Here is a 20,471-nt window from a genome sequence, read left to right as displayed (position 1 = left end):
ATGAGGATTATCCACCAGGACAGATCCTCTTCAGGTCCCATCCATCTAATCCAGAGTCTGAGCAATCCTGCAGTTTTAAACTGCTGGTTTATGCTTATTGCTAGAATTTATGGAATGACCAGACTAATATATTTTTATCTCTTAAATCAATGAAAAATTGGCTTCTGGATGATCTTTAAGATCAATCACATCAGTAAGGAACACATGTCACTGTAGAAATTCACTCATTTTTCTATCACACAAGTTGCTTTGGTCAATCTAAGCTACAATAAATTTTGTTTCACTGATTCACTGGCACAACCACAGAAATGACTGAAAGGTTTGCTGAGTGTGATTTCACAGGAGAGAGTTTTGAGAAGAGCAGTTTCAGCTGTGTGAGTACAGGTGAGAACCCCTGTCAAAGGATGTCACCTATTGTTTCATTGTATAAAGATCTGTTTGGGAATTCCAAACACTTTTAAGAGGAAAAGCTTAAGAAATTACTTACAGAAACATCTGTGACATGGCAAAAAAAGATGGAAATATATTTTTAAAATCTGAATAATCAGCCAAGATCTGCTAAGAGCCTGAAGGCACTGGGAAAAATGTCTGTCTTGTGGTGTTGCAATCAGTAGTTGCCACATTCTGTAGAATGAGAGAAAACAGGAGCAGAGATTTCAGGCAAACTGGAAAATTTTTTTTCAGAGATTTTCAGGCAAACTGGAAAAAAAAAAACTTCAGAGATCTCAGGCAAACTGGAAATAAAATACAACTTCTCTACCCAGGCAACATTGCTGATGTTTAAGGAGGTACCCACAGCACAGACAGGAGCTCTCTGCTTCCCTCTTCAGCCAGGAGTTAATGTTGAGGACTTTAAGGAGTTAATTTCCTCTTCCTCTTCCCTTTTTTCCCCTTTTCCTGTGGCCCTGAGTGGCTCAGCACAGGCTCAGCACTGGCTCCCATCTGAAGGGCACAGACACCCAGTGAGGTTCACATGACACCCCTGCCAGCAGCACCATAAACCTATTTCTGCCAGTGTGGCAAATTGCTATTATGAAATCCCAGGAGATTTGATTGCAGAGTGACTTTCAGAGGGGATCACACTCAGCAAGGTGATGAAGGGCTCAGTGTTTACTGCAGCAATGCTGACTTCCTGGAAAAGAATACCAAGAGCTCTTTAAATTAAAAGAAAATGTTGGGAGATTCCCAATTCAGAAAACATTTGGCTGAGTAGGTCCAACCAGGCATTATGTTTCTCTAAAATGAAAGGGGAAAAATGATCAGCAGGGATTCTTAGGTTGTGGTTTTTTTGTCTTTGATGAATGACTCAGTGAAATGTGTTTGCTAGAGGTTCACTCAAAAGGGATCAGAACTTGAGGTTGTCCTTCCCCTCCAGCATTTCTCCTTCAGCAGGTTCCAGGTGCTCCCCACTCCAGCCAAAGGTCAGGATCTCTGTGCACTGCCCAGATTAAAAAGACAACAAAATTCAAACAAAAAATCACGACAAAAGCAGAAGAAGTGGGAGGAGAAACAGGCAGTCTGTGGGCTCAGAAAGAGTGGAATTTCCAATAAAAGAAATGTCTGCAAAACACAAAATAGCACTGACCCACCTGCTGAATGATCATCAGCACCCAAGGGGGTGTTATGACATGGAGATAAACTGTCCCTGCCCCAAAAACCTTCCTCTTAAACTCCCTTGTGGGGTGACTCAAGCAAGAAAATCAAAAGAGAGCAGGCAGAAAGGGCCCCATTTGCAGCAGGAATTTGATCACACCTGTGGACAGCAAGGAATTTTCACAGTGAAATAAGTCTTATTCCATGATCTACTCAATAAATATGATTATGACTTTGTTTTTCTAGACTTTGATAATAAAATTATTGGTTATGATAACACAGGTAAAGCTCTAATTGGTTTTCTTGGTTTTATTAATTACAATACCAGCAGCTGCCTCTGCTCAGGCAAACACTGTTGCCCTGGCAGGAAAAATCAGGTGTGTGGCACATTCACATTTCCCTCTTTCTCCTCCACCCTGCTTCCTCTCTAACTGAGGAACAACTTCAACATTGGTTGAAAAACACCTGCTTGCTGTAAGTGTGGGTACAAAACCCAAAAGCCCCTGAAGTTCAGGCAGAAGCCCTTTGGTTTGTGTGAGTTTTTTGAACAGCAAAAGTAAAAAAGCCCCCAAACACCTGCAATTTCCTCATCTTAGCACATTTTTAAGCTAGGCCAGAACATGTTAATCAATAGATCAATATAAAAAATATTCCCTTTCCTAATTATCTCCATTTTCTTGGCCAGGTAGAGCATGCACATGATTTTATTTTGGGATACACACACAATCCAATCTCATCTGCTGGCTGGGACTGTTCCAGGATCCTTTGAGCACTTCTCCCAGATGAGTTTGGGAGCTGATCCCTTTGGGTATTAAGTGCAGACCTGCAGGTTTTTCTGTATTCTGCCTCCCTGTGATGTGAATACATTTGGTGATGATGAAAGCAGCTGCCACAAGTAGGTGGCTGGAGCCTGTCACAGTTTAAGCTCCCTGACCAAATGTCTGGGGGTGGATGTGCACCATCCACAGCTGTCTTTCTATAAAGGCTATTTTTTCAAGGCTTGTGTTTCTGGAATTGGTTTCCCAGGTGGCACAAGCGTTCAAACAACCTCTGCAAACATGGATTTTGCACTTTGCTGCAAGGCCCAAAGGTGATTGTCTCTGAAATCCAACTCCTGGTGGCAAAAGCTTTGCTGTAACCCTAAATGGATAGATGGGTGTGCACCCTAAATGGACAGTTACTGCCTTTCCCTATCTGTGAAAGGGGAAGGAATTACAAACTGGGGATCTTTTTGCATCTCTAGCAGATTTGGATAAATGTGACTTTTACTCCACTGGGGTGAGGGTGTCACCTGTGAGCTTTGGAGGGCGAGGGGCTGATGCTGAAGTGGGAAATGCTGCTCTGCTGGCTGGAAGCTGGCAAGGAGGGCACTGGTCCTGCTTCCAGAGCCCAGGCATGAGGCTGAGGGAGCTGTGAGCCAGCCTGGAGGCACAGAAACCCTCGGATTGCAGCTGCTGGGGCTGTGGCTCCTGCTGCAAAACCCACCAGAAGGGCTGAGCACCGTGCTCTGCAGCAGGGAATTGAACACTTGGTTTAGGAAGTGGAGACTTGCAGGGTTTTTTGGGTTTTTTGGTAAAAAACTCCTTAAAAGTCACTGTTCCTAATGCTGAGCTCATATCAGTGACCTCTCTGGAGAGCCATCCCTTTTGGGGATACTTACAGTTGGTAACTTTGGGTAAAACATCTTGTGATGGTTTACAGGAAGGGGGAAAGGAGGGCACAGGGAAAACTTCTTGTGATGATTTATGGGAAGGAGGAGAAGAGGGCACAGGGAGCATCCAGCTTCCAACCAACCTCTGAAACCAAAGGAAAAACTCCTTAAAAGTCACTGTTCCTAATGCTGAGCTCATATCAGTGACCTGTCTGGAGAGCCATCCCTTTTGGGGATACTTACAGTTGGTAACTTTGGGTAAAACATCTTGTGATTATTTACGGGAAGGAGGAGAAGAGGGCACAGGGAGCATCCAGCTTCCAACCAAGGGCCTCTTCCTCTGAAATAAAAGGAAAAACTCCTTAAAAGTCACTGTTCCTAATGCTGAGTTCATATTAGTGACCTCTCTGGAGAGCCATCCCTTTTGGGGATACTTACAGTTGGTAAATTTAGGTAAAACATCTTTTAATGATTTACAGGAAGGGGGAGAGGAGGGCACAGGGAAAACTTCTTGTGATGATTTATGGGAAGGAGGAGAAGAGGGCACAGGGAGCATCCAGCTTCCAACCAACCTCTGAAACCAAAGGAAAAACTCCTTAAAAGTCACTGTGTTCCTAATGCTGAGCTCATATCAGTGACCTCTCTGGAGAGCCATCCCTTCTGGGGATATTTAAACACAGTTGGTAACTTTGGGTAAAACATCTCATGATGATTTACAGGAAGGGGGAGAGGAGGGCACAGGGAGCATCCAGCTCTCAACCAAGGGCCTCTTCCTCTGAAATAAAAGGAAAAACACTGGGTGGTGCTGCACAGAGATCTGCACCAAAATCTGCTGATGACAGGTCCTGATTTTGAGGTGGAGATGGCAGAACTGGGATTTAATCTACGTAGGAAAAGTGGGGTGATAGCAAAATTCTGCTCCCCAGAATTTTGAAGCACAAATGGAGAATTGAATAGAAGAAAAGACTTCTTGGGAATCATTATGGTCTAAAATTAGAATTATTTTTATCCACAGGAGTTCCAGTTCTAGGAACAGTGTGGTAACAGCCTGACCATAAGTTTTACAGCCAGTTGAAAGATTTCCACTGTTTTCAATTTACTTTGAACCATATTGTATGCAATTCACTCCATGATGTAGAATTCCTGATTTTCCTCTGGAAATAACCCTGCTGTGTTCTGTATTTTATGATGCCATTTCCAGCAGAGTATAAAGACAATGACAAATGCTGGTTTCAGAGGAAATCTTTGCTCAGGTATTTCAGCTTAGTCATAGCCTGGCTGATCCTACAGTAAATCTGCATGTCAATATTTATCTTATATAGGCCATCTGCTGTGCTCCTGACACAGGAATTCCAAAGGATATGGGAAAAATAAAGACATAATTTCTGCAGAATTCTAAAAAAGACAGTAATTATCAATAGTGGGTCTCCTTAAAATAGGCCTGGAAGTTTGCTATGACTCAATGTGTTTTAAGGAAAGAAAAATGTTATTTTAACGATGAAGCCAGCAAATTCTACCCTCTGGAATCCACAGCAGTAATCTCTGTAAAACCCATGATTTAAAAGCTGCTATTTCTCACCATCTCAAGCTAAGTACACTTTTTTATTCTAACAAATCTGAATAAAATTAGAGCACTCTGCATAAATTCTCCCTGCTTCTGCGCCTGCTGTCTTAGCTCGAGGCAGAAGCAGATGCCTGTGATTTCTGAGACTGTCAAACCAGCACCATAAGCCAAAGTTGCAGTCACCTTAAAAAACCACAAAAAATTTATTCCAGCTTGGTAATAAGCTGGTCCATTATTTCAGGTTTTTGGTGCCAGTGTTCTGCTTTTTAAAGGCCATCTGAAACCTCACAGGCATTTTTGACATTTTCCCATTAACAGGGTTGATATTTGGGGAATTGAGACTGCTTTGTGTTCAGATTTAAACTTTTAATACCTTGGATCTGTCACTGGTTCACTGGGAGATGCTATTTTTATTTTCTTCATGATCAATCAATTCTTAAAAAAAACCCAAACAACACCCCCCCCCCAAAAAAAAAAAAAAAAAGAAAACCAAACCCAAAACCCCACATTGCTCATTTAATATTAACTGGAACATATTTTTCCCTGTAGCAGTTTGCTGATTATGAATTTCAGTGCCACAGAGGTGGCATTGCAAATAGTGCCTATAAATAGAAAATAAGCCTTTTCTGTGAAATGTCCAGCCAGAGCAAAGGCTCATTAATCAGGGAACAGGTAGAGCTGCAGAGCCCAGCCTGACTCTGCTCATGGAAACACAGGCTGACAGAGCTGTCTGAATGATCAACCACAGCACTCTGCTCTGTGCACAGGGAGAAAGTTTAGTCAAGTGTTTAAAATATGGAAATAAGAGGGAAAATGCCTGTGCTGTTTCTCTCCTGCTGACTGGCTGCAGGCTCATCCCCTCGTCAGAACTGAGGGCAGCATTGCTTGGATTTGGCAAAAACAGTAAAAAATCACATCATGGGATTGTGGCCACTGTGTAAATGACAGAGATGTGTGTGACAATTAAACATTTGATGTTAAAATGCAGCATTTTAAATGCTGGCTGCACCCTTGAGTTGTCTTCCATGTATTCTGTAGTGACTGCATTGAGTATAGCACATGAGGACTGAGGGCAGCAGCGCTTGGATTTAGCAAAAAACAGTAAAAAGAATTACATTATAGAGTGTGGAAGGTGGGAGTGGCCAGTGTGTAAATCACAAGGATTTGTGAGACAATTAAGCAGCTGATGTTAAAATGCAGCATTTTAAATGCTGGCTGCATCCTTGGGTTGTCTTCTATGTATCCTGTAGTGAGGGCATTGAGCACAACCAGAAAAATTGATTAATGGAGGGCAGTGAGTCCTCCTGCTCCCTTGTCTGTCAGCCATGGACCAGGGATCTTTGGGGGATGCTACACAGAGATCTGCCACCAAAATCTAATCAAGACAGCTCTTGGTTTCCAGACTGGCTAATTGTGTGATTTAACCTGTAAAGAAAAGGGCTGCTTTTGTGCTGGTTGCATAAAATCAAGCCCAGTTTACTTTCCAACCTGCTTTGACCTCATTTCTACTCTTAATAGAAATAAAAATAGTGACATTGGCACCTTTCACCCCCAGGGATTTCAAAACATTGGAAAGCTGCATCCTCTGAGCAGAGATGTGGTAGGAAGGAATACGTAGGAATATGTTTGAAGGAAAATGTAGAAATTCTTTCTCCTTAAGAGGGAAAATCATTTCCCTGACATCAGAGGGGGCTCTGGCCCACTGGGACCTCTGCAGAGCCTGAGCTGAGCCAGGGGCACCGGGCAGGGCCAGGGGCATGGGCACTGTCAGTCCAGGATCAGGATCTGCACTAAAGCAGATCCAATTCTGCCACCTGCTGCTCCCCTCCATGCCTACAGCACCCCTGGGGTCACTCTGGACCTGTTGGAACCCAGGACATCCCTCTGGAGAAGCTGGAACCCAGGACATTGCTCTGGAGCTGTTGGAACCCAGGACATTGCTCTGGACCTGTTGGAACCCAGGACATTGCTCTGGACCTGCTGGAACCCAGGACATCCCTCTGGAGAAGATGGAACCCAGGACATCCCTCTGGACCTGCTGGAACCCAGGACATCCCTCTGGACCTGTTGGAACCCAGGACATCCCTCTGGAGCTGTTGGAACCCAGGACATTGCTCTGGCTGCCCTGGAGGACTCCAGACCCTGGCAGGGGCTCAGAGACCTTGGCACAGAGTCAGACACCTGTGCCTTTGATTTTAGCCCATGGAAACAATTCCCAACTTTGTGTGAGGATTTACAAGCCACAAGAGTTTGAGTAGAATGAGTTAATTTGTCACAGAGTGAAAATGTAGAATTTTGGGGATTTAGAATGGGGGTTCAAGAGGCAAGATGGAGGAATCTGGGCTTGTCCTGTCCTCCTTCTTCTCCTTCTTGTCCTCCATCTTCTGTGTGATGGTGGCACTGTTTGATTGGTTTAGAGTGGAGACAGACTGTCTAACATAGGTGATAGGTACTGGAAAATTATTGTAAATAAAGCACAGGTAGTTCTTAGTATAAAAAACCAACACCACCCCAAGGGCAGGGACTGTGCCATGAACTGACCTGCTGGACAGATCTCAGCAGAGAAAGAATGGAACAGATAAGAGAAAATAAACAACCTTGAAAAGCAGAACCAATAAATCTTGACTTCTTCTTCAGTCGTGGGGCTGGGAAAAAAGAGACTTTAATACCTTGGGGGTCATTTCAACCACAGAAACCCGAGATGGACCCAGCCCTGGTCTGCTCTAACCTGGCTGGGGTTTCACTGAGGTTGTTTTACCAGAGGGGTTGTTGTATTTAAGCCTGAAAAAACACCTGAGGGGCTCAGTTAAGTGCTTTGCTTTCAGTATTTATGTTAACAGCAGGAATGCAAACTGCTCCTGCAGCACGGAGTGGTAAAGGTGGTGAAGAACATCCACACCTGCCTTAAAAAACAAACCCTGGGATTGTGCTAAGTCCATATTTTAAAGGAAAATTACTAATAATACAAAGGATGGAGACTGGGATGGAGACTGTGAGAGTGCTGATGTAACCAAAGGAGCTTTCAAAGCTCAAGCTTTTGAGAGAACAGAGGAAAAATGCAGGTTTGTCTGTACAAGCCAGTGGGGGTTCCCAGCATCCCTCTAGACATCTCCAAGTGAGAAGGTTAAATTAGAAATCTGACTCCTGGACAGTTATCAGCAACCAGTACGTGCAAAACCACGGCTTCTGTGTCACTGTAGGAACTCAAAATTGCTTTACTTTTAGCTTTGAAAATCCAAGATTTTCTCCTTGTGTGCTGCTAGGCTGAGGCACTCAAGCAGCTGAGACAGTGTCTGGCCCTTAAGATGCTTCTCCACGAGCACTTTCCTGTTGGTTGTGAGTGCTCCCCACATTGAGGTGAGCTGTGAGGACAAAGCTTTCACCTTCCATGGCAGCAGAACCTGCAAGTGCTGACATCAAGGATGTTCAGGTTGCCACAGGAGATTGGAGTTGTTTGGGACTTAAAGGAGACTGTGGCTCACCCTGAACCTCCTCCCAGGCCAACCACTGTCAAGGATTCCCATCAGGTCAATGATCACTTTATATATAGTGCTAACCAAATTTAGTGTCAAATATGCTGTGAAAATTTACAGCTTGTAATATTTACCTGACAGGCATCCAACCCTCCTGCCCAAATTCACAGTTCCTTAAATTAGACACAAAATATGGCATGACACAGCAGCCTAAATTACATATTTACAGCTCTGGAGCAGGTAAGTACATATTTACACAGCCAGTCCTGTTTTCTTACTTTAAAGAAGTCACCTGGCTTGTTCAGGGTGTTTTTTACAGTGCTGATGGAATATTGAAGAGCTGGCAGGTTTGGGAGCTCTCTGGGCCAGGGGGTCTCTGTGTGTTTACAGCAAATTCTGCCCAATGAGCCCAGCTTCCACCTGAAAACTGGGAGCAGCATTTCTGGGATCTATTTCTTGGATTCAGTCCTCAGGGGTTCTTCCAATTGAAAGAATAAGAGACAAAAAAAAAGCAACTCCCTCTAAAATGGCCGTGTCCAAGGGGAGGAGCCGAGCATTCCTACCTGGGTACAATCTGAGGGTTGGGACAGCCCAGCAGCCTCTGCCCAGTGCATTGCCAGAGGAGCAGCTTCTGCTGCCCTGCATTGCCAGAGGGAGCCCAGGCCCATTTCCAGCAGCCCTGGAGCTGCAGAGGAAAACTCCCCCCTTGTGCAGGATCCCTGCTCCAGCAGAGCCACAGCTGACACTGCAGGAGGGCTGAGCCCCCATGGGATGGGGCTGTGCCACCACCCTGACACACAGGGGGCAGCTCCTGCTCTGACTCTGGCAGTTTTGTTGTTGTTTTTTTTTTTTTGTTTGTACTATTGCATTTGTATTTTTAATTTTCCTAGTAAAGAACTGTTATTCCGATTCCCATATCTTTGCCGGAGATAATTTCAAAATTTCAAAATTATAATAATTGGAGGGGGAGGGTTTACATTTTCCATTTCAAGAGAGGCTCCTGCCTTCCTCAGCAGACACCTGTCTTTTCAAACCAAAACACTTGTTCACACAGCTCATCCAGGTTGACACTCGTCTCCTTCAAGGCAAGAAATTTGCTGGCTTTGAGAGATGTGCATCAATTCCAGCCACCATGCTGCCTCTTTAATGTCACAGGCTTTAAACACAAGGCTGATCTCCTGCCATCAAGATTCTCTGCAACATTTTCATAATAGAGAAATTGAAGAGCCCGGTGGTCTCTTGCTTTTGAGACACGAGTGACCACAAGACCCCGAGACTAAAAAAAATTTCTCAAAACAAGCTTGGATAAGTCTGACACATCCTCAAAACATCTCCCTTTGCATATTATAATTCTTCTCAGGAGCTGTGTTTTTTGCATGTTAACAAATTAATTACAACATCAGAGTGGGCCAGAATAAACATGACCATTTACTTGTTTTAGAGAAACATATTTAAGTTCCAAACTTGATCCATATTTCAGAGGTCTCCAAGTTCAAGAGGTTTTATCCCCAGGCCTATGTGTCAAATTGTCTCTTTTCTTTATAAGGTTATGCTGCTTTCTTCATTAATAACTTCTCTTCCTGAAAAATGAACATATTACAGTAGAGCCCAGAATTTCTGTTGTACATTTTCATGACTTGGCTGAATTTTTTATTTACTAATAAATGGATTTGTGAGTTATTGCAGAATTGCAATGATGAAATTTCACATTTTCTCACCTCTTTTCTGTGGTGGCTGTGAACATCTTAATTCTTTCAGATTTGTGCATTCTTGAAGCAGAGGCAAAAGAACCTCTATTTCAGTGGGTTTATTTATCGTGAATAAAAATCCTTGTAATTTCTGGAGATTAAAGTGAGTTGGGAAATGTTGTGTTAGACACAACAAGGATATTTACTATTTAGGGAACCTCTAGCACAGCATTCTTGTCCCTGATTAAACAGCACTGTTTCCCTCAGCAAGAATTAGTGTCTCTGAGCTATGGGTGTAGGAATCTTTCAGTTTTATTTGCCATTCCTACCTCCATTGACTTCTGCCAAATTCAGTGCAGAACTTGGGAACAAACATGTCTGTATTTACCTCTGCCAATGGGCACAAACCAGATGTGCAGGCCCAGAACCTGGGATTGTGACCCATTCACAATGGTCAGAAAGGAAATATAAATGAGATATTCTTGGTGCAGCTGTGTGTTTGCAGCAGTGCTTTCAGCTATGCCTTGGGGGCTTGGGGGGTTTTGTCTGGAATAATTTAGGTCAGCTATATTTTTAGGGGAAAGAAAAAGGAGGGGAAAACCTTAATTATCAGAGATATTCTGTCTGAAACGTTGTTGTGTGGAATATTTGAGATAAAGATCCATTCAGGTTTTGATTTGGGCTGGTTGGTGTTTGGTTCCCCCATCACTGAGCTCAGGCCTGGCCTCCCTCTGCCCGGAGCTCACCTGGAGCTGGGCTCACCTCAAAGCTGGCTGGGCTTTGGAGGAAGCTCCAAACTTGCAGGTGGAAACAGCTGATCAGTTAAACAGATGAAAGGAGATATTTTGGTGCTGGGTATCACTAATCCCATCTGACCTGTCTGGTGGAGCAGTGCATGCTCCTGTTTAAGTAGCTCTGCACCAGAACACATTTCACCAGGTTACCCTGGGCTCCCCTAAGGTGTTCTGATTGTATATTTAATTCTAAATGACTCAATAAAAACAGATCAGATTGTGCCTGGGGAGCTCTCAGATTTTGGAATTAATGTTTTCATGCAAATTTCATAGGTGGTTCTTGTACAGTAATTCCCTGTACATCAAACCAGTAATTTTTTCCATATATGAGGTTTGCTTTTAAAAGCACAGTAGATGATAAACATAAATGTTTCATTTGTTATAAATATTTAATAATTATGAATAATTGATGAGCAGATTTTAAAGAAAACTGATTAGAGTTGTGTGGAATTAAGGCTACCTTTGTATAATTTTCTAAGCTGTATTCTAAATATTATCTGGGCTCTGTTGTGCTATAGAGATTAGGCCTGATTGGTACTGTCACAAAAAATATCAGCAGATGGGAACAAACAGAAAAATACACTTTTAATAGCTATATTGGCAATAAAATAAATATGGAGGACTTCCTTGTGGATAAAAGAATTTCTGTGTCCACCAATTTTCATTCCATTGTAATTAATTCTTTATGGATTCTCTTAGAGATGTTTTTTCAAGAGAATGTGTTTAATAGCACAGCACTAATAGCTAACTGTGATTCAGTGACTTTCACCTATTTTGCTTTCAATTTCTTTTCTAATTGCCTTTGATGTCCCTGGGGCTTTGAAGCCTAAAAAAACCCATATAATGCTTATCCAATTGCCAGGGTTCTTGCATCTCTGAAAGATTTCATCAAGGATGCTGCTCTCTGGCTCAGCATTTGGCTGAGGGGCTGTCCCCTGATGATTTTGGGTGTCTCACAGAGCCACAGCCCCTTTGCCAATAGGTGCCACTGTTGCTCTGCATGTCTGAGTCGTCAGTGACCTTCCCTTGAAAACTCAACCTTGAAAGCACAAATCTAAATCACAGCAACTAAAATATTGCAGAGCTCAGACTCCATCCAGGCCATGGCCAGGGGCTTGTCCATGCCAAGACTATGGCGTAGGCTTTATCCGTTCCTAAAAATAATTATAATATTGCTAATCTTGAGCAAAAATGGATTGCATTGAATTAATTCCAGATATATTGAACGTAAGCCTTAAACTTGCTGCAGGTTTATTGCTGAGCCTCAGACCACGAGCAGCTGAGCTTTGCAGATCTCTGCTCTGGGCCAAATGGGATTTAAATGCAGAAGTTGCATCTCGGAGCAATAAGAATTTGGATTTGTTAGCAGCACTTCCTACATGGGAGCAAAGTCTCAGGGTGGCCTATCCAGCAGTGGAAAGGGCTCCCAGAGCTATTTCCTCTGCAATCTGGTAATGCAAGGTCAGCTAATGCAGTTTGCTTTGCAGCTTATCTGCCATTAAGTGCATTCCCTCTGTAAAGCCAAGGGTAATCAAGGTCTGGCTGCCTCCTGCATGGGGAGGAACCTTGCTTCACCTTGTCCTTGGACGTGCAGCTCTTTCTACATTTGCTTTATTCTTAGATGTTTTAGACATACTATGGAATTACACAAGGCTCTTTTCTCCTCTTTCTTCAAAGAAACACATAGCAAGCTGTGTAAAAATAATAATTAAAAACAAACCAGAGGGCAAAACAATTAAGAGTTTTATGTCCTTTCAAGTTCCATCCCACTTGTTTTGTGTTTTGGCTTGGTTGTTTTTTAAACTGCAACTGTTCATTGACTAAAAACCAAGAGTTGAAAAATTTGTTTTCAGTGATTTAATATCTTCTGAAACAGCCACCTGCAGGTCAGGATGTAACCCAGCAACTTGTTCTAACTGGTCTAAAGCCGTGTGCCTGTCTAACCTAATTCTCACTCCTGCATGGAGCAGCTCCCACAAGCAACAAGTTATATTAAGCAGTGCTTAAGATCACCCTAAGCAGTTTACACAGGGGCATCCCCAGCTCCTCTGGCTCTCACCAGTTGCCCAACAGTTTGCAGATATTCTGCCCCTCTTCAAAGTCCAGGCTTCTTCAACATTTTGGGGAAGATAACCCTGGTTGGGAGGTCATGAGTTTTGGTTGGTTGTGTCAGCTGAAAAGTGGCAAAAGCAGAAATTGTTGGGATTTCACAGGAAATGGGGCAGACACTGGACATCACTCAACTTCTTTCTAGTGCAGTTTTTCATCAGGTCTTCAAGATGGCCATAGAGAGTGGGTTATTCTGAGACAAGATTAAATGTTAGAAATTATATAATTAAATTTTTGGTCGGGGTGTTTTTACTCTACAGTTGTCATAGGGAATGTTTGTACTATTTTGACAGCAGATTAAGAACAAAATGGATCTTTTTGTTCTCAGGACATAGGTGTCCACCCTCTGGCTGGAAGAGGAAATCACTGTTAGATACTGATAGATGAGCCATGTCATCAATCAGGAGTCCTGATTCTTCAGAGCCTCTCTGGTAGATATTTGAAAAGTTAGCACAGGTAACCTTTTACTTAAAAATTCAGAAAGATAATAATACTTTATTAATTATCCTGCTAGTTGTATCCCACAGTTCTCCTTGTTTTCAACTGATATTGGATAGAGGAGAGAAATCTGTTCATTGACACTCTCCTTCACTGCTTCCTGTGGTGAATAAGGATTGTTGTATGAAGAACACTTGCACTTTATTAACCCAAAAAAATTAGGCACTGACTGGGTAAGAAAGTAGCCAAAAGTCACCACAAGATCCATTTCCAGAATTTAAACAGAAGGAGGTTCCTATCTCTAAATCTATGTATTGACCAGTGCACCATGTTCCATTCCCTTGAATTAACAATGCCAAGAATTACCAAGAATGGGGAAATCTGATTTCTGAGGAATCCAGGCCAACCTGCACTGCAGCTGGGGAGGGGAGGCAGCACAGGTTGTAGCTGTGCCCATTGCAGTTCTCAGCACACTCTGACACTCACTTTTGGCTTCTTGCTTCCTTGTGAAGGATGAAAAGTGCTGCAGTGGCAGCCCCCAAAATGAGATGCACATGGTGCTGCTGTGCACAGCATTCAGAAGGCTCAGTGTGGTCTGAGTCAGTCTGCATTTTTGCCACTGATATCACAAACCTTTGTCAGTCTTTGTGTTACTTATCATTTAATCCCTGAAAATAAAGGCATTTGCATTTCAAGTGAATTCCCACCCAAGTGAAGCAACTGCATCTGTATGTCATGAGATCTGATCAGTCTGATTTCAACACTTGCATCATGGATTTGCAGACACTTTTAAGAAGGCTGAAAATGAAAAGCTGATTGCTTTGTGCTGCTTAAGGGTTTTGTGCAGCAGCATTGCATATCCAACCTTCCAGCTGCCTGTCTAAAGAGAATGATAGCAACACTTGGGGGTGGAGAGGCACCTTGTTGGAAGGGACATTCTAGCAGAAGATGCTTGTGGGAAAAGTATTGTAAAAGATCTGGGCCTTATTTAAGTGCAGTTTGTTCATATGAATTGGAGGTGTGCTGATTAAAATAATCCTATTTTACCAGCAAGCTGCTATTAGAACCCAGGGAATGCCCTGAAGACTCAATACCCAGTCCCAGGTGGGAGTAATACACTGATTTTCTTCATGTGCCCTGGTCACCCCCAAGGCATAGACTGAGAAACATCCAGGGAGTCCCAGGCAGCGTGTGCTGGGTGCCTGCCTGGGGAAGGATTCCCACTGGAATCCAACCTTGGAATGGCCACACAGCTGCTGTGCCTTCCTTTACACATACAGTTGTTTAAGGATATATAAAATAGGATTTAAGTATTAGTCACAGATCATGGCTGGAATGTACAGGCACCACAGCCCCACACTGGAATTTTCTGTTCCTTACTTCAAATTTACCCATCATGGTTGTCCTTGGTGTTTGGTCTGTGAGCTGGCAAGCAGATGAGGCTGTTCTGTATGAGATGCTGCTGAGTTTATAAATGTGAGAGACACTCAACACTCAGAACTGCTGAGGCAGCCCAGTAATCACAGCAGCTCTGTCCCAGTGCTCCTTTTTTCATCTACACAAGTGCTTTTTTGGAAAGAAGTCTATGTTCTTTGCTGGTAAAAGCCAACTGGTAAAATCAGCCACTGTAAAATTCTTGATTGGTTCTGTAGTGTACATAAAAGATACTGTATTGCACTTGAAAAATTATCTGTGCTTTGGTTAATTTGGTTAAATATCTTCACCTGCCATGGGAACCAGCATCTGAAAAGGATGAATGAACCATTTACCCCTCTCCCTTTGTTCCACTTCTGCTGCTGCAGACTGCAACACAGTCTGGCATTTGGTTCCAGGAAAAAAAATCTAAAGGAAGCAATTTTAGCAGAGTCAGGAGGATCTGCTTGAACAGCTCTAATATTGAACCTAACTGGCATGTTTTGACAAAGTTAAAAGTCTAATGACAAAATTTTGCTGAGCCTCTTAAGCAAGGCATGAAATCTATCGAGCAGCTCTGCTAGAAAAGATGCTCATGTTTCTACAAGCAAATGAGACCAATATCCAGATTATTAAAGATCCTCCAAGTATTAATAAGTACAAAATTCTGGAAAGATTAGTGAAGTCTCTCTTGCATGATGTTGGTAAATGTTATTGTCTATATTGATGTATATTTGTGTTTAAGGGGTACAGCAGCCTCAAGTGACTGCCTGAAGTGCCATTTTTAATTGGCCAATATTATATCCAGTGTGAAGCCCTCAATGCACCCTGTGCTCAGGCATTGCTCCTGCCCTGGCTTAAGGAGAGGAAAGGCAGGTCATAAACAGAATGAATTAATACAGGCCAAGAGAGATGCTTATCCTTCTCCCTCCTTTTACTCTTGTGAGCTGAGGCTGGACTCCTGACAGCTGCAGCCCTGTGCTACCCCACAGCACAGGAACCTGCTCTGTTCCTGCCCTCACCTTCCTGACCTTCCCCTTCTTTCTCTCCTGATCTTCCCTTTGTCCTCTTCTCCAGTCAGCTTCCAATTGGAGCTACAGTAGAGTATTTGGGCCCAATTTTCCACCAATCCTGCCCATTTTTTTGTGATGCAATCATATTTGTTTGTGCCACCAGCACTCCTGTCCTTGGTTGGTGGAACTGTCCTTCAAGTTATGTGGGTGAAACATTACCCAGTAGCCCAGTGCTAGAAGGGGGCTCCAGTCCTGCCTGTGTGCTGAGAAACACGGGTGATGTTGGCCATGGAACCACTTGTTTGTTGTGCCCACAGTGACAGAGACCACGCTTGACACAGCATGATTATTTCCTAATTGTCATCATATTTATTATTTTATTGTCAGTGGCTCATAACCCACTAATGTCAGCTGGGTTTTATTTTCACACCACACACACCTGCTAACACACAGCTTCTCTTCATCCAGATTTTTTTTTTTTAACAACTGGAACAAACCAGGATGCCCATTCAAAGAACTGTTCTTTACTAGCAGAGCTAAAGGTAAGGGCTTGCAGCATGGTACAAGCTTGTGTAAGGTTTGCATATTCCATGTTCCAACTAACAGCTGGAATGAGGTTCTGATGAGCCTTGTTGATCATTGTTAATGGCTGCCCCTGATTCACTACCCATAACCTGATATTAAATACCCTAAAAAGATATTTCCCTAGGTTGAGGCATGAACAGACTCATGGAATCTAAGATGTTTACTATAAGCTTTTTAAGAAGTTAACAACCCTGTCCAATCCTCTTTTCCCAGATGGAAATGAGAAGCCACAATAATCATAGAGGCTTATGATCCCATGGAATCCATCCTCAAGGTGGTACCAGGTCACTCGAACCCCATTGTCCTCCAGCCTCTTCTTGTACAACAAGCCATCGTCCCTCAGCACGTCGTACTCGCAGGTCAGGATGAAAGATTCTGGCAGCTGGTGAACAACAGAGTCTTCAGCCAGCAGTGGGCACAGGTTGGGTTCACAGAATCTCTTCACTGTCTCATAAACTTCAGCTATAAAATCAGTGGGCCTAAGCGGCTTCACACCTCTGACCTTAAATTTCTCAGGGATGTTGTCTGGACTCACCCACTTCCTATACTTCAGCCTCATGTCTGGGGGAATATGAGAGCCCTCCAAGACCTCTTGCATGTGCAGTGCATCCCCATTGAGGTACAGCAAAGCAAAGAAAGCAGCTCGTTCCCGGAACAGCAGAGGGACTCCCCGATTCTGTTGGTAGGATGGTAAATTGAAGTCCAGGGCCTGAAGGCCTGGGTAGATGAGGATCTGAGCACGGAGCCTGGGCAGGTCTGACCTGCCTGCCAGGGTCTGGCTGACAGCAGCTGCCAGGTTGCCCCCAGCACTGTCCCCACAGACAGTGACCCGGGCAGGATCCACGCCGTAGTGCTGCAGGTGCTGCAGGAAGTGCTGGCTGGCGCTCAGACAGTCCTCGTAGGCAGCGGGGTATTTGTGCTCAGGGGCCAAACGGTACCTGGGACACAGGGACAAGGAGAAGGAAATGTCAGTAGCAGTAACCAGGAAATGGTCTCATATGCTGCTCTTCAGCCCTATCGTTCTGGGGTGGCTTGGTTCTAGGTTAGGGTGCCTCCAAACAGCTGCTCCTCTGTTTGGGATTGCAGATAAACTGTAAATGGTGAGCTCAGTCACAAGGACTCACTGAAGCAGGATTGTCTCTGATTAATGATCTGAACAAGGAATTGAACAGTTCTTAGTGATGGTGAAAATTCCCTCTGTACTTCTGACAAGATTATTTAATAATTTTGTGCCTCTGCTATCTATGTGTAAAACTGGAGGATTTCAGTGTGATTATTCTCTTTTCCCATAGTTCCCAATTGTTTGGAGCATCTTATTACATGTCCATATGTTCAGCACGAGGAAGACTTTTTTCACCTAAGTTTTTAATTGGCTTTTATAGACTTACTTAGTGTGCCAAATATTTCCATTTGTATCTTTTCGGAGTATCTCTGGGCATGAATAGTTAAGGGCTGCGAAATCTTCTTTATCACTATTTTTCTCTTTATGAACTTGACTGAATCCCATAGAAATTCCTGTGCCAAAAAAGAACATCTCCAACACCAGCACAGCTCTGCTGTGGTCCCACAGCAACAATAATCTCCCAACTACAGAACTGGGAAGTGTTCACTTACTGCACAGACACAACTACTGAGTCACTCTCCCTGGAGAGGTAGCGGCACACCTTTTCATAGGTATCTGCAAAAGAAATATTGTTGTTAGTGCTTCACTATTGCCCTCAGCTTTGAGACAGCCTAAGAAATGTCTGCTCCAAACAGGCTTCAGACTTCATCTCAAATCACACGCTGAAACCACATCTTATTTCAATCTTGTAAAAAGATGAGAGTATTCTTTCTACACCACACAGTTCCTCCAGGAAGTTTCTTACCAAGGCTTCCAAACACCCAGCCTCCTCCATGGAAGAAGAGGATGCCTCTCCTTGGCCCATCCGAGGTAGCTTTAGGCTGATAAACCCTCACAGGTACTTCATTAAACTGCAGATCCTGGATAAAGAGCTTTGGATCCAACCCTAGTTTCCGCCCCTGTCGCACGTATCGGCCAAAAGTGATTTGGCTGCAAAGCCCAGTCTTCTCCAAAATCCTTCCCTGTTAAAGGTAAAAGACATTAAGGCATCTTTAAAAGTCTGGAGTTAGCCAGGGTATAAAAACTCTGCATTGTACTTACATCAAACTCATTTGGAGGAAATTTTAAAGAAACACAGAAACTCTGATTTGGAAATGAAACTATTTTCCCAAGTTCTCAGATCCTGCAGTCTATAGAAATATTTACTTGCACTATTCCAATCCAATGTCATTGTAACATCACATCAGAAATTTTATAAAGATCAGCATAAGTGGTTGTCTTGGAGTATATATTTTAATCATCAGCATTGTCCTGCACACATTTGTGGTCATTCTTATTTCATTTATACTTGATAACAACAACGAAATACCTTATGTGGAAACAGTTTTTCGTTGCTGAAACTAATATCTATGAATTAGACCATAAAACTCAGTGAATTTGCAAATTGAAAGTGCTGAGTTGTGTTGTGCGAGCCAGTTACTGCTTTTTATTTGCACAACAGAGCTCCTGAGCAAAATGAAGTTCCTTCTTTTCCCAATGCTCTTGCAAGCTAGAATATAAATCTGAGGTAATAAGTGAAACAAGAAGCTGGGAATCAAACAGTTACCATTCAGTGGCTGAACAAGATCCCTCTTTTTAATGCCCAGTGAGTCTGTCTTGTCACCTGCCAGTGGGGTTCAGGATTGCTGGGCAGCTTTGTCAGTAAATTTAAAGAGGATGTAAATGGTTTAAGAATCTGTGTGGAGGAAAACAAAGTCTGTGTGATAGCAAGGGTGATGTTTGTGGCTAAAGAAATGACAAAACTAAAGATTTTAAGAAATTCAAAGCAAGTAAGAGATGCAGAGCTGAGGAGGGCTCTAATGCCGTTTATGCAACGCTGCCAAAGAGTCCAGGGATTAAGTAAAGCAGCCCTAACCGGATTGTGTGCCATAAATGTCAGCCGTGGCAGGAGCAGCTGAAGGGCTGCAGCACTTTTGTGCAAGGTGATTTCCCCTGAAGGTGCGGGCAGTTATCACGCAAAACCCCAGCCCAGCCCTGAATTCGAGGCTGCCATCAGCCGCTCGCAATCTCCGCTAACCCGGCCCAGGCCCGGCTCGGAACCGGGAACGGGGTTTGCCCGCAACATGGGCAGCGCTCCCCGCGGTAGCCGCACCGGGGTGCCCGGGACAGCATCCTCGACCGGGGGGGTGCTCGGGACAGCATCCTCGATCGGGAGGTGCCCGGGACAGCATCCTCGATCGGGAGGTGCCCAGGACAGCATCCTCGACCAGGGGTGCCCGGGACAGCATCCGCGACCGGAGGGTGCTCGGGGCAGCATCCTTGACCGCGGGGTGCCCGGGGCAGCATCCTTGACCGGGGGTGCCCGGGACAGCATTCTCGCCCGGGGGGTGCCCGGAGCAGCATCCTCGAACGGGGGATATCGGGTGGAGGCGCCCGGATCGCGGGTGCCCTTGCAGTGTCCGGATCGGGAGATACCCCGGGGCAGAACCCTATAGGGGGGCTCCCCGCATCCCCCTCTCATGATGCGGCACCGCCAGCATCCCACGGGGACAGCGGGGACAGCGGATCCTGCCCCGGCTCCCCGTGTTTGTGCAACCACTGCCGCCCCCAGCCCGCGGTCGCCCCGACGCCCCCTCGCCCCCCGCACGGCCACTCACCAGCGCGGCGGTGCCGAGCAGCAGGGTCAGCACCAGGCGCAGCTTGGCCGGCTGGTTCACCCCGGGCGGGATGTCGTAGCTGGGCAGGCCGAGCAGCACCGCGGCCGCCGCCAGCGCCGCCAGGGGCAGGAGCAGCAGCAGCAGCGCGGGCAGCAGCGCCATGGCCCGGCCGCGGCCCTGCGGGGCTCCCCCGGCAGCGCTCGGCAGAGCCGCGGCCCCGTCACGGGCCGAGTGCGGCCGCTCCGCAAAGCCGGCGCAGGGGTCATGGTGCGGGCGGCCGGGGGGAGCCGCGCGGAGCGGCCTGAGGCGCCGGCCGGGTAATCTCGGTTCAAGGAGGCCCGGCGTGACCTGCCCTGCGCGCGGTACCGGGGAACGGACGGGCCCGGCGCCGCCTCCCGCCGCCCCGGGCCGGCACGGCCCCCGCGCCCCC

At 44.9% G+C, this 20,471-nt stretch overlaps 1 protein-coding gene across 1 annotated transcript; it reads right to left on the bottom strand.

Annotated features, from left to right (window-relative positions):
* Positions 1 to 16,081: 16,081 nt before the first annotated feature.
* Positions 16,082 to 20,471, bottom strand: LOC139600681 (arylacetamide deacetylase-like 4). Its single transcript, XM_071449044.1, has 4 exons — positions 20,042 to 20,471; positions 18,190 to 18,406; positions 17,936 to 17,999; positions 16,082 to 17,259 (listed from the first exon to the last, which is right to left on the bottom strand). Exons 1-4 carry the CDS (start codon positions 20,201 to 20,203, stop codon positions 16,485 to 16,487), a joined length of 1,218 nt encoding a protein of 405 aa, XP_071305145.1. The 5' UTR covers positions 20,204 to 20,471; the 3' UTR covers positions 16,082 to 16,484.

This window comes from Agelaius tricolor, unplaced genomic scaffold (assembly GCF_023055355.1).
Source record: "Agelaius tricolor isolate 1412-34295 unplaced genomic scaffold, bAgeTri1.0.p SCAF_28, whole genome shotgun sequence".
Classification (NCBI taxonomy): domain Eukaryota; kingdom Metazoa; phylum Chordata; class Aves; order Passeriformes; family Icteridae; genus Agelaius; species Agelaius tricolor.
This window is presented reverse-complemented; position numbering and strand designations above follow the sequence as displayed.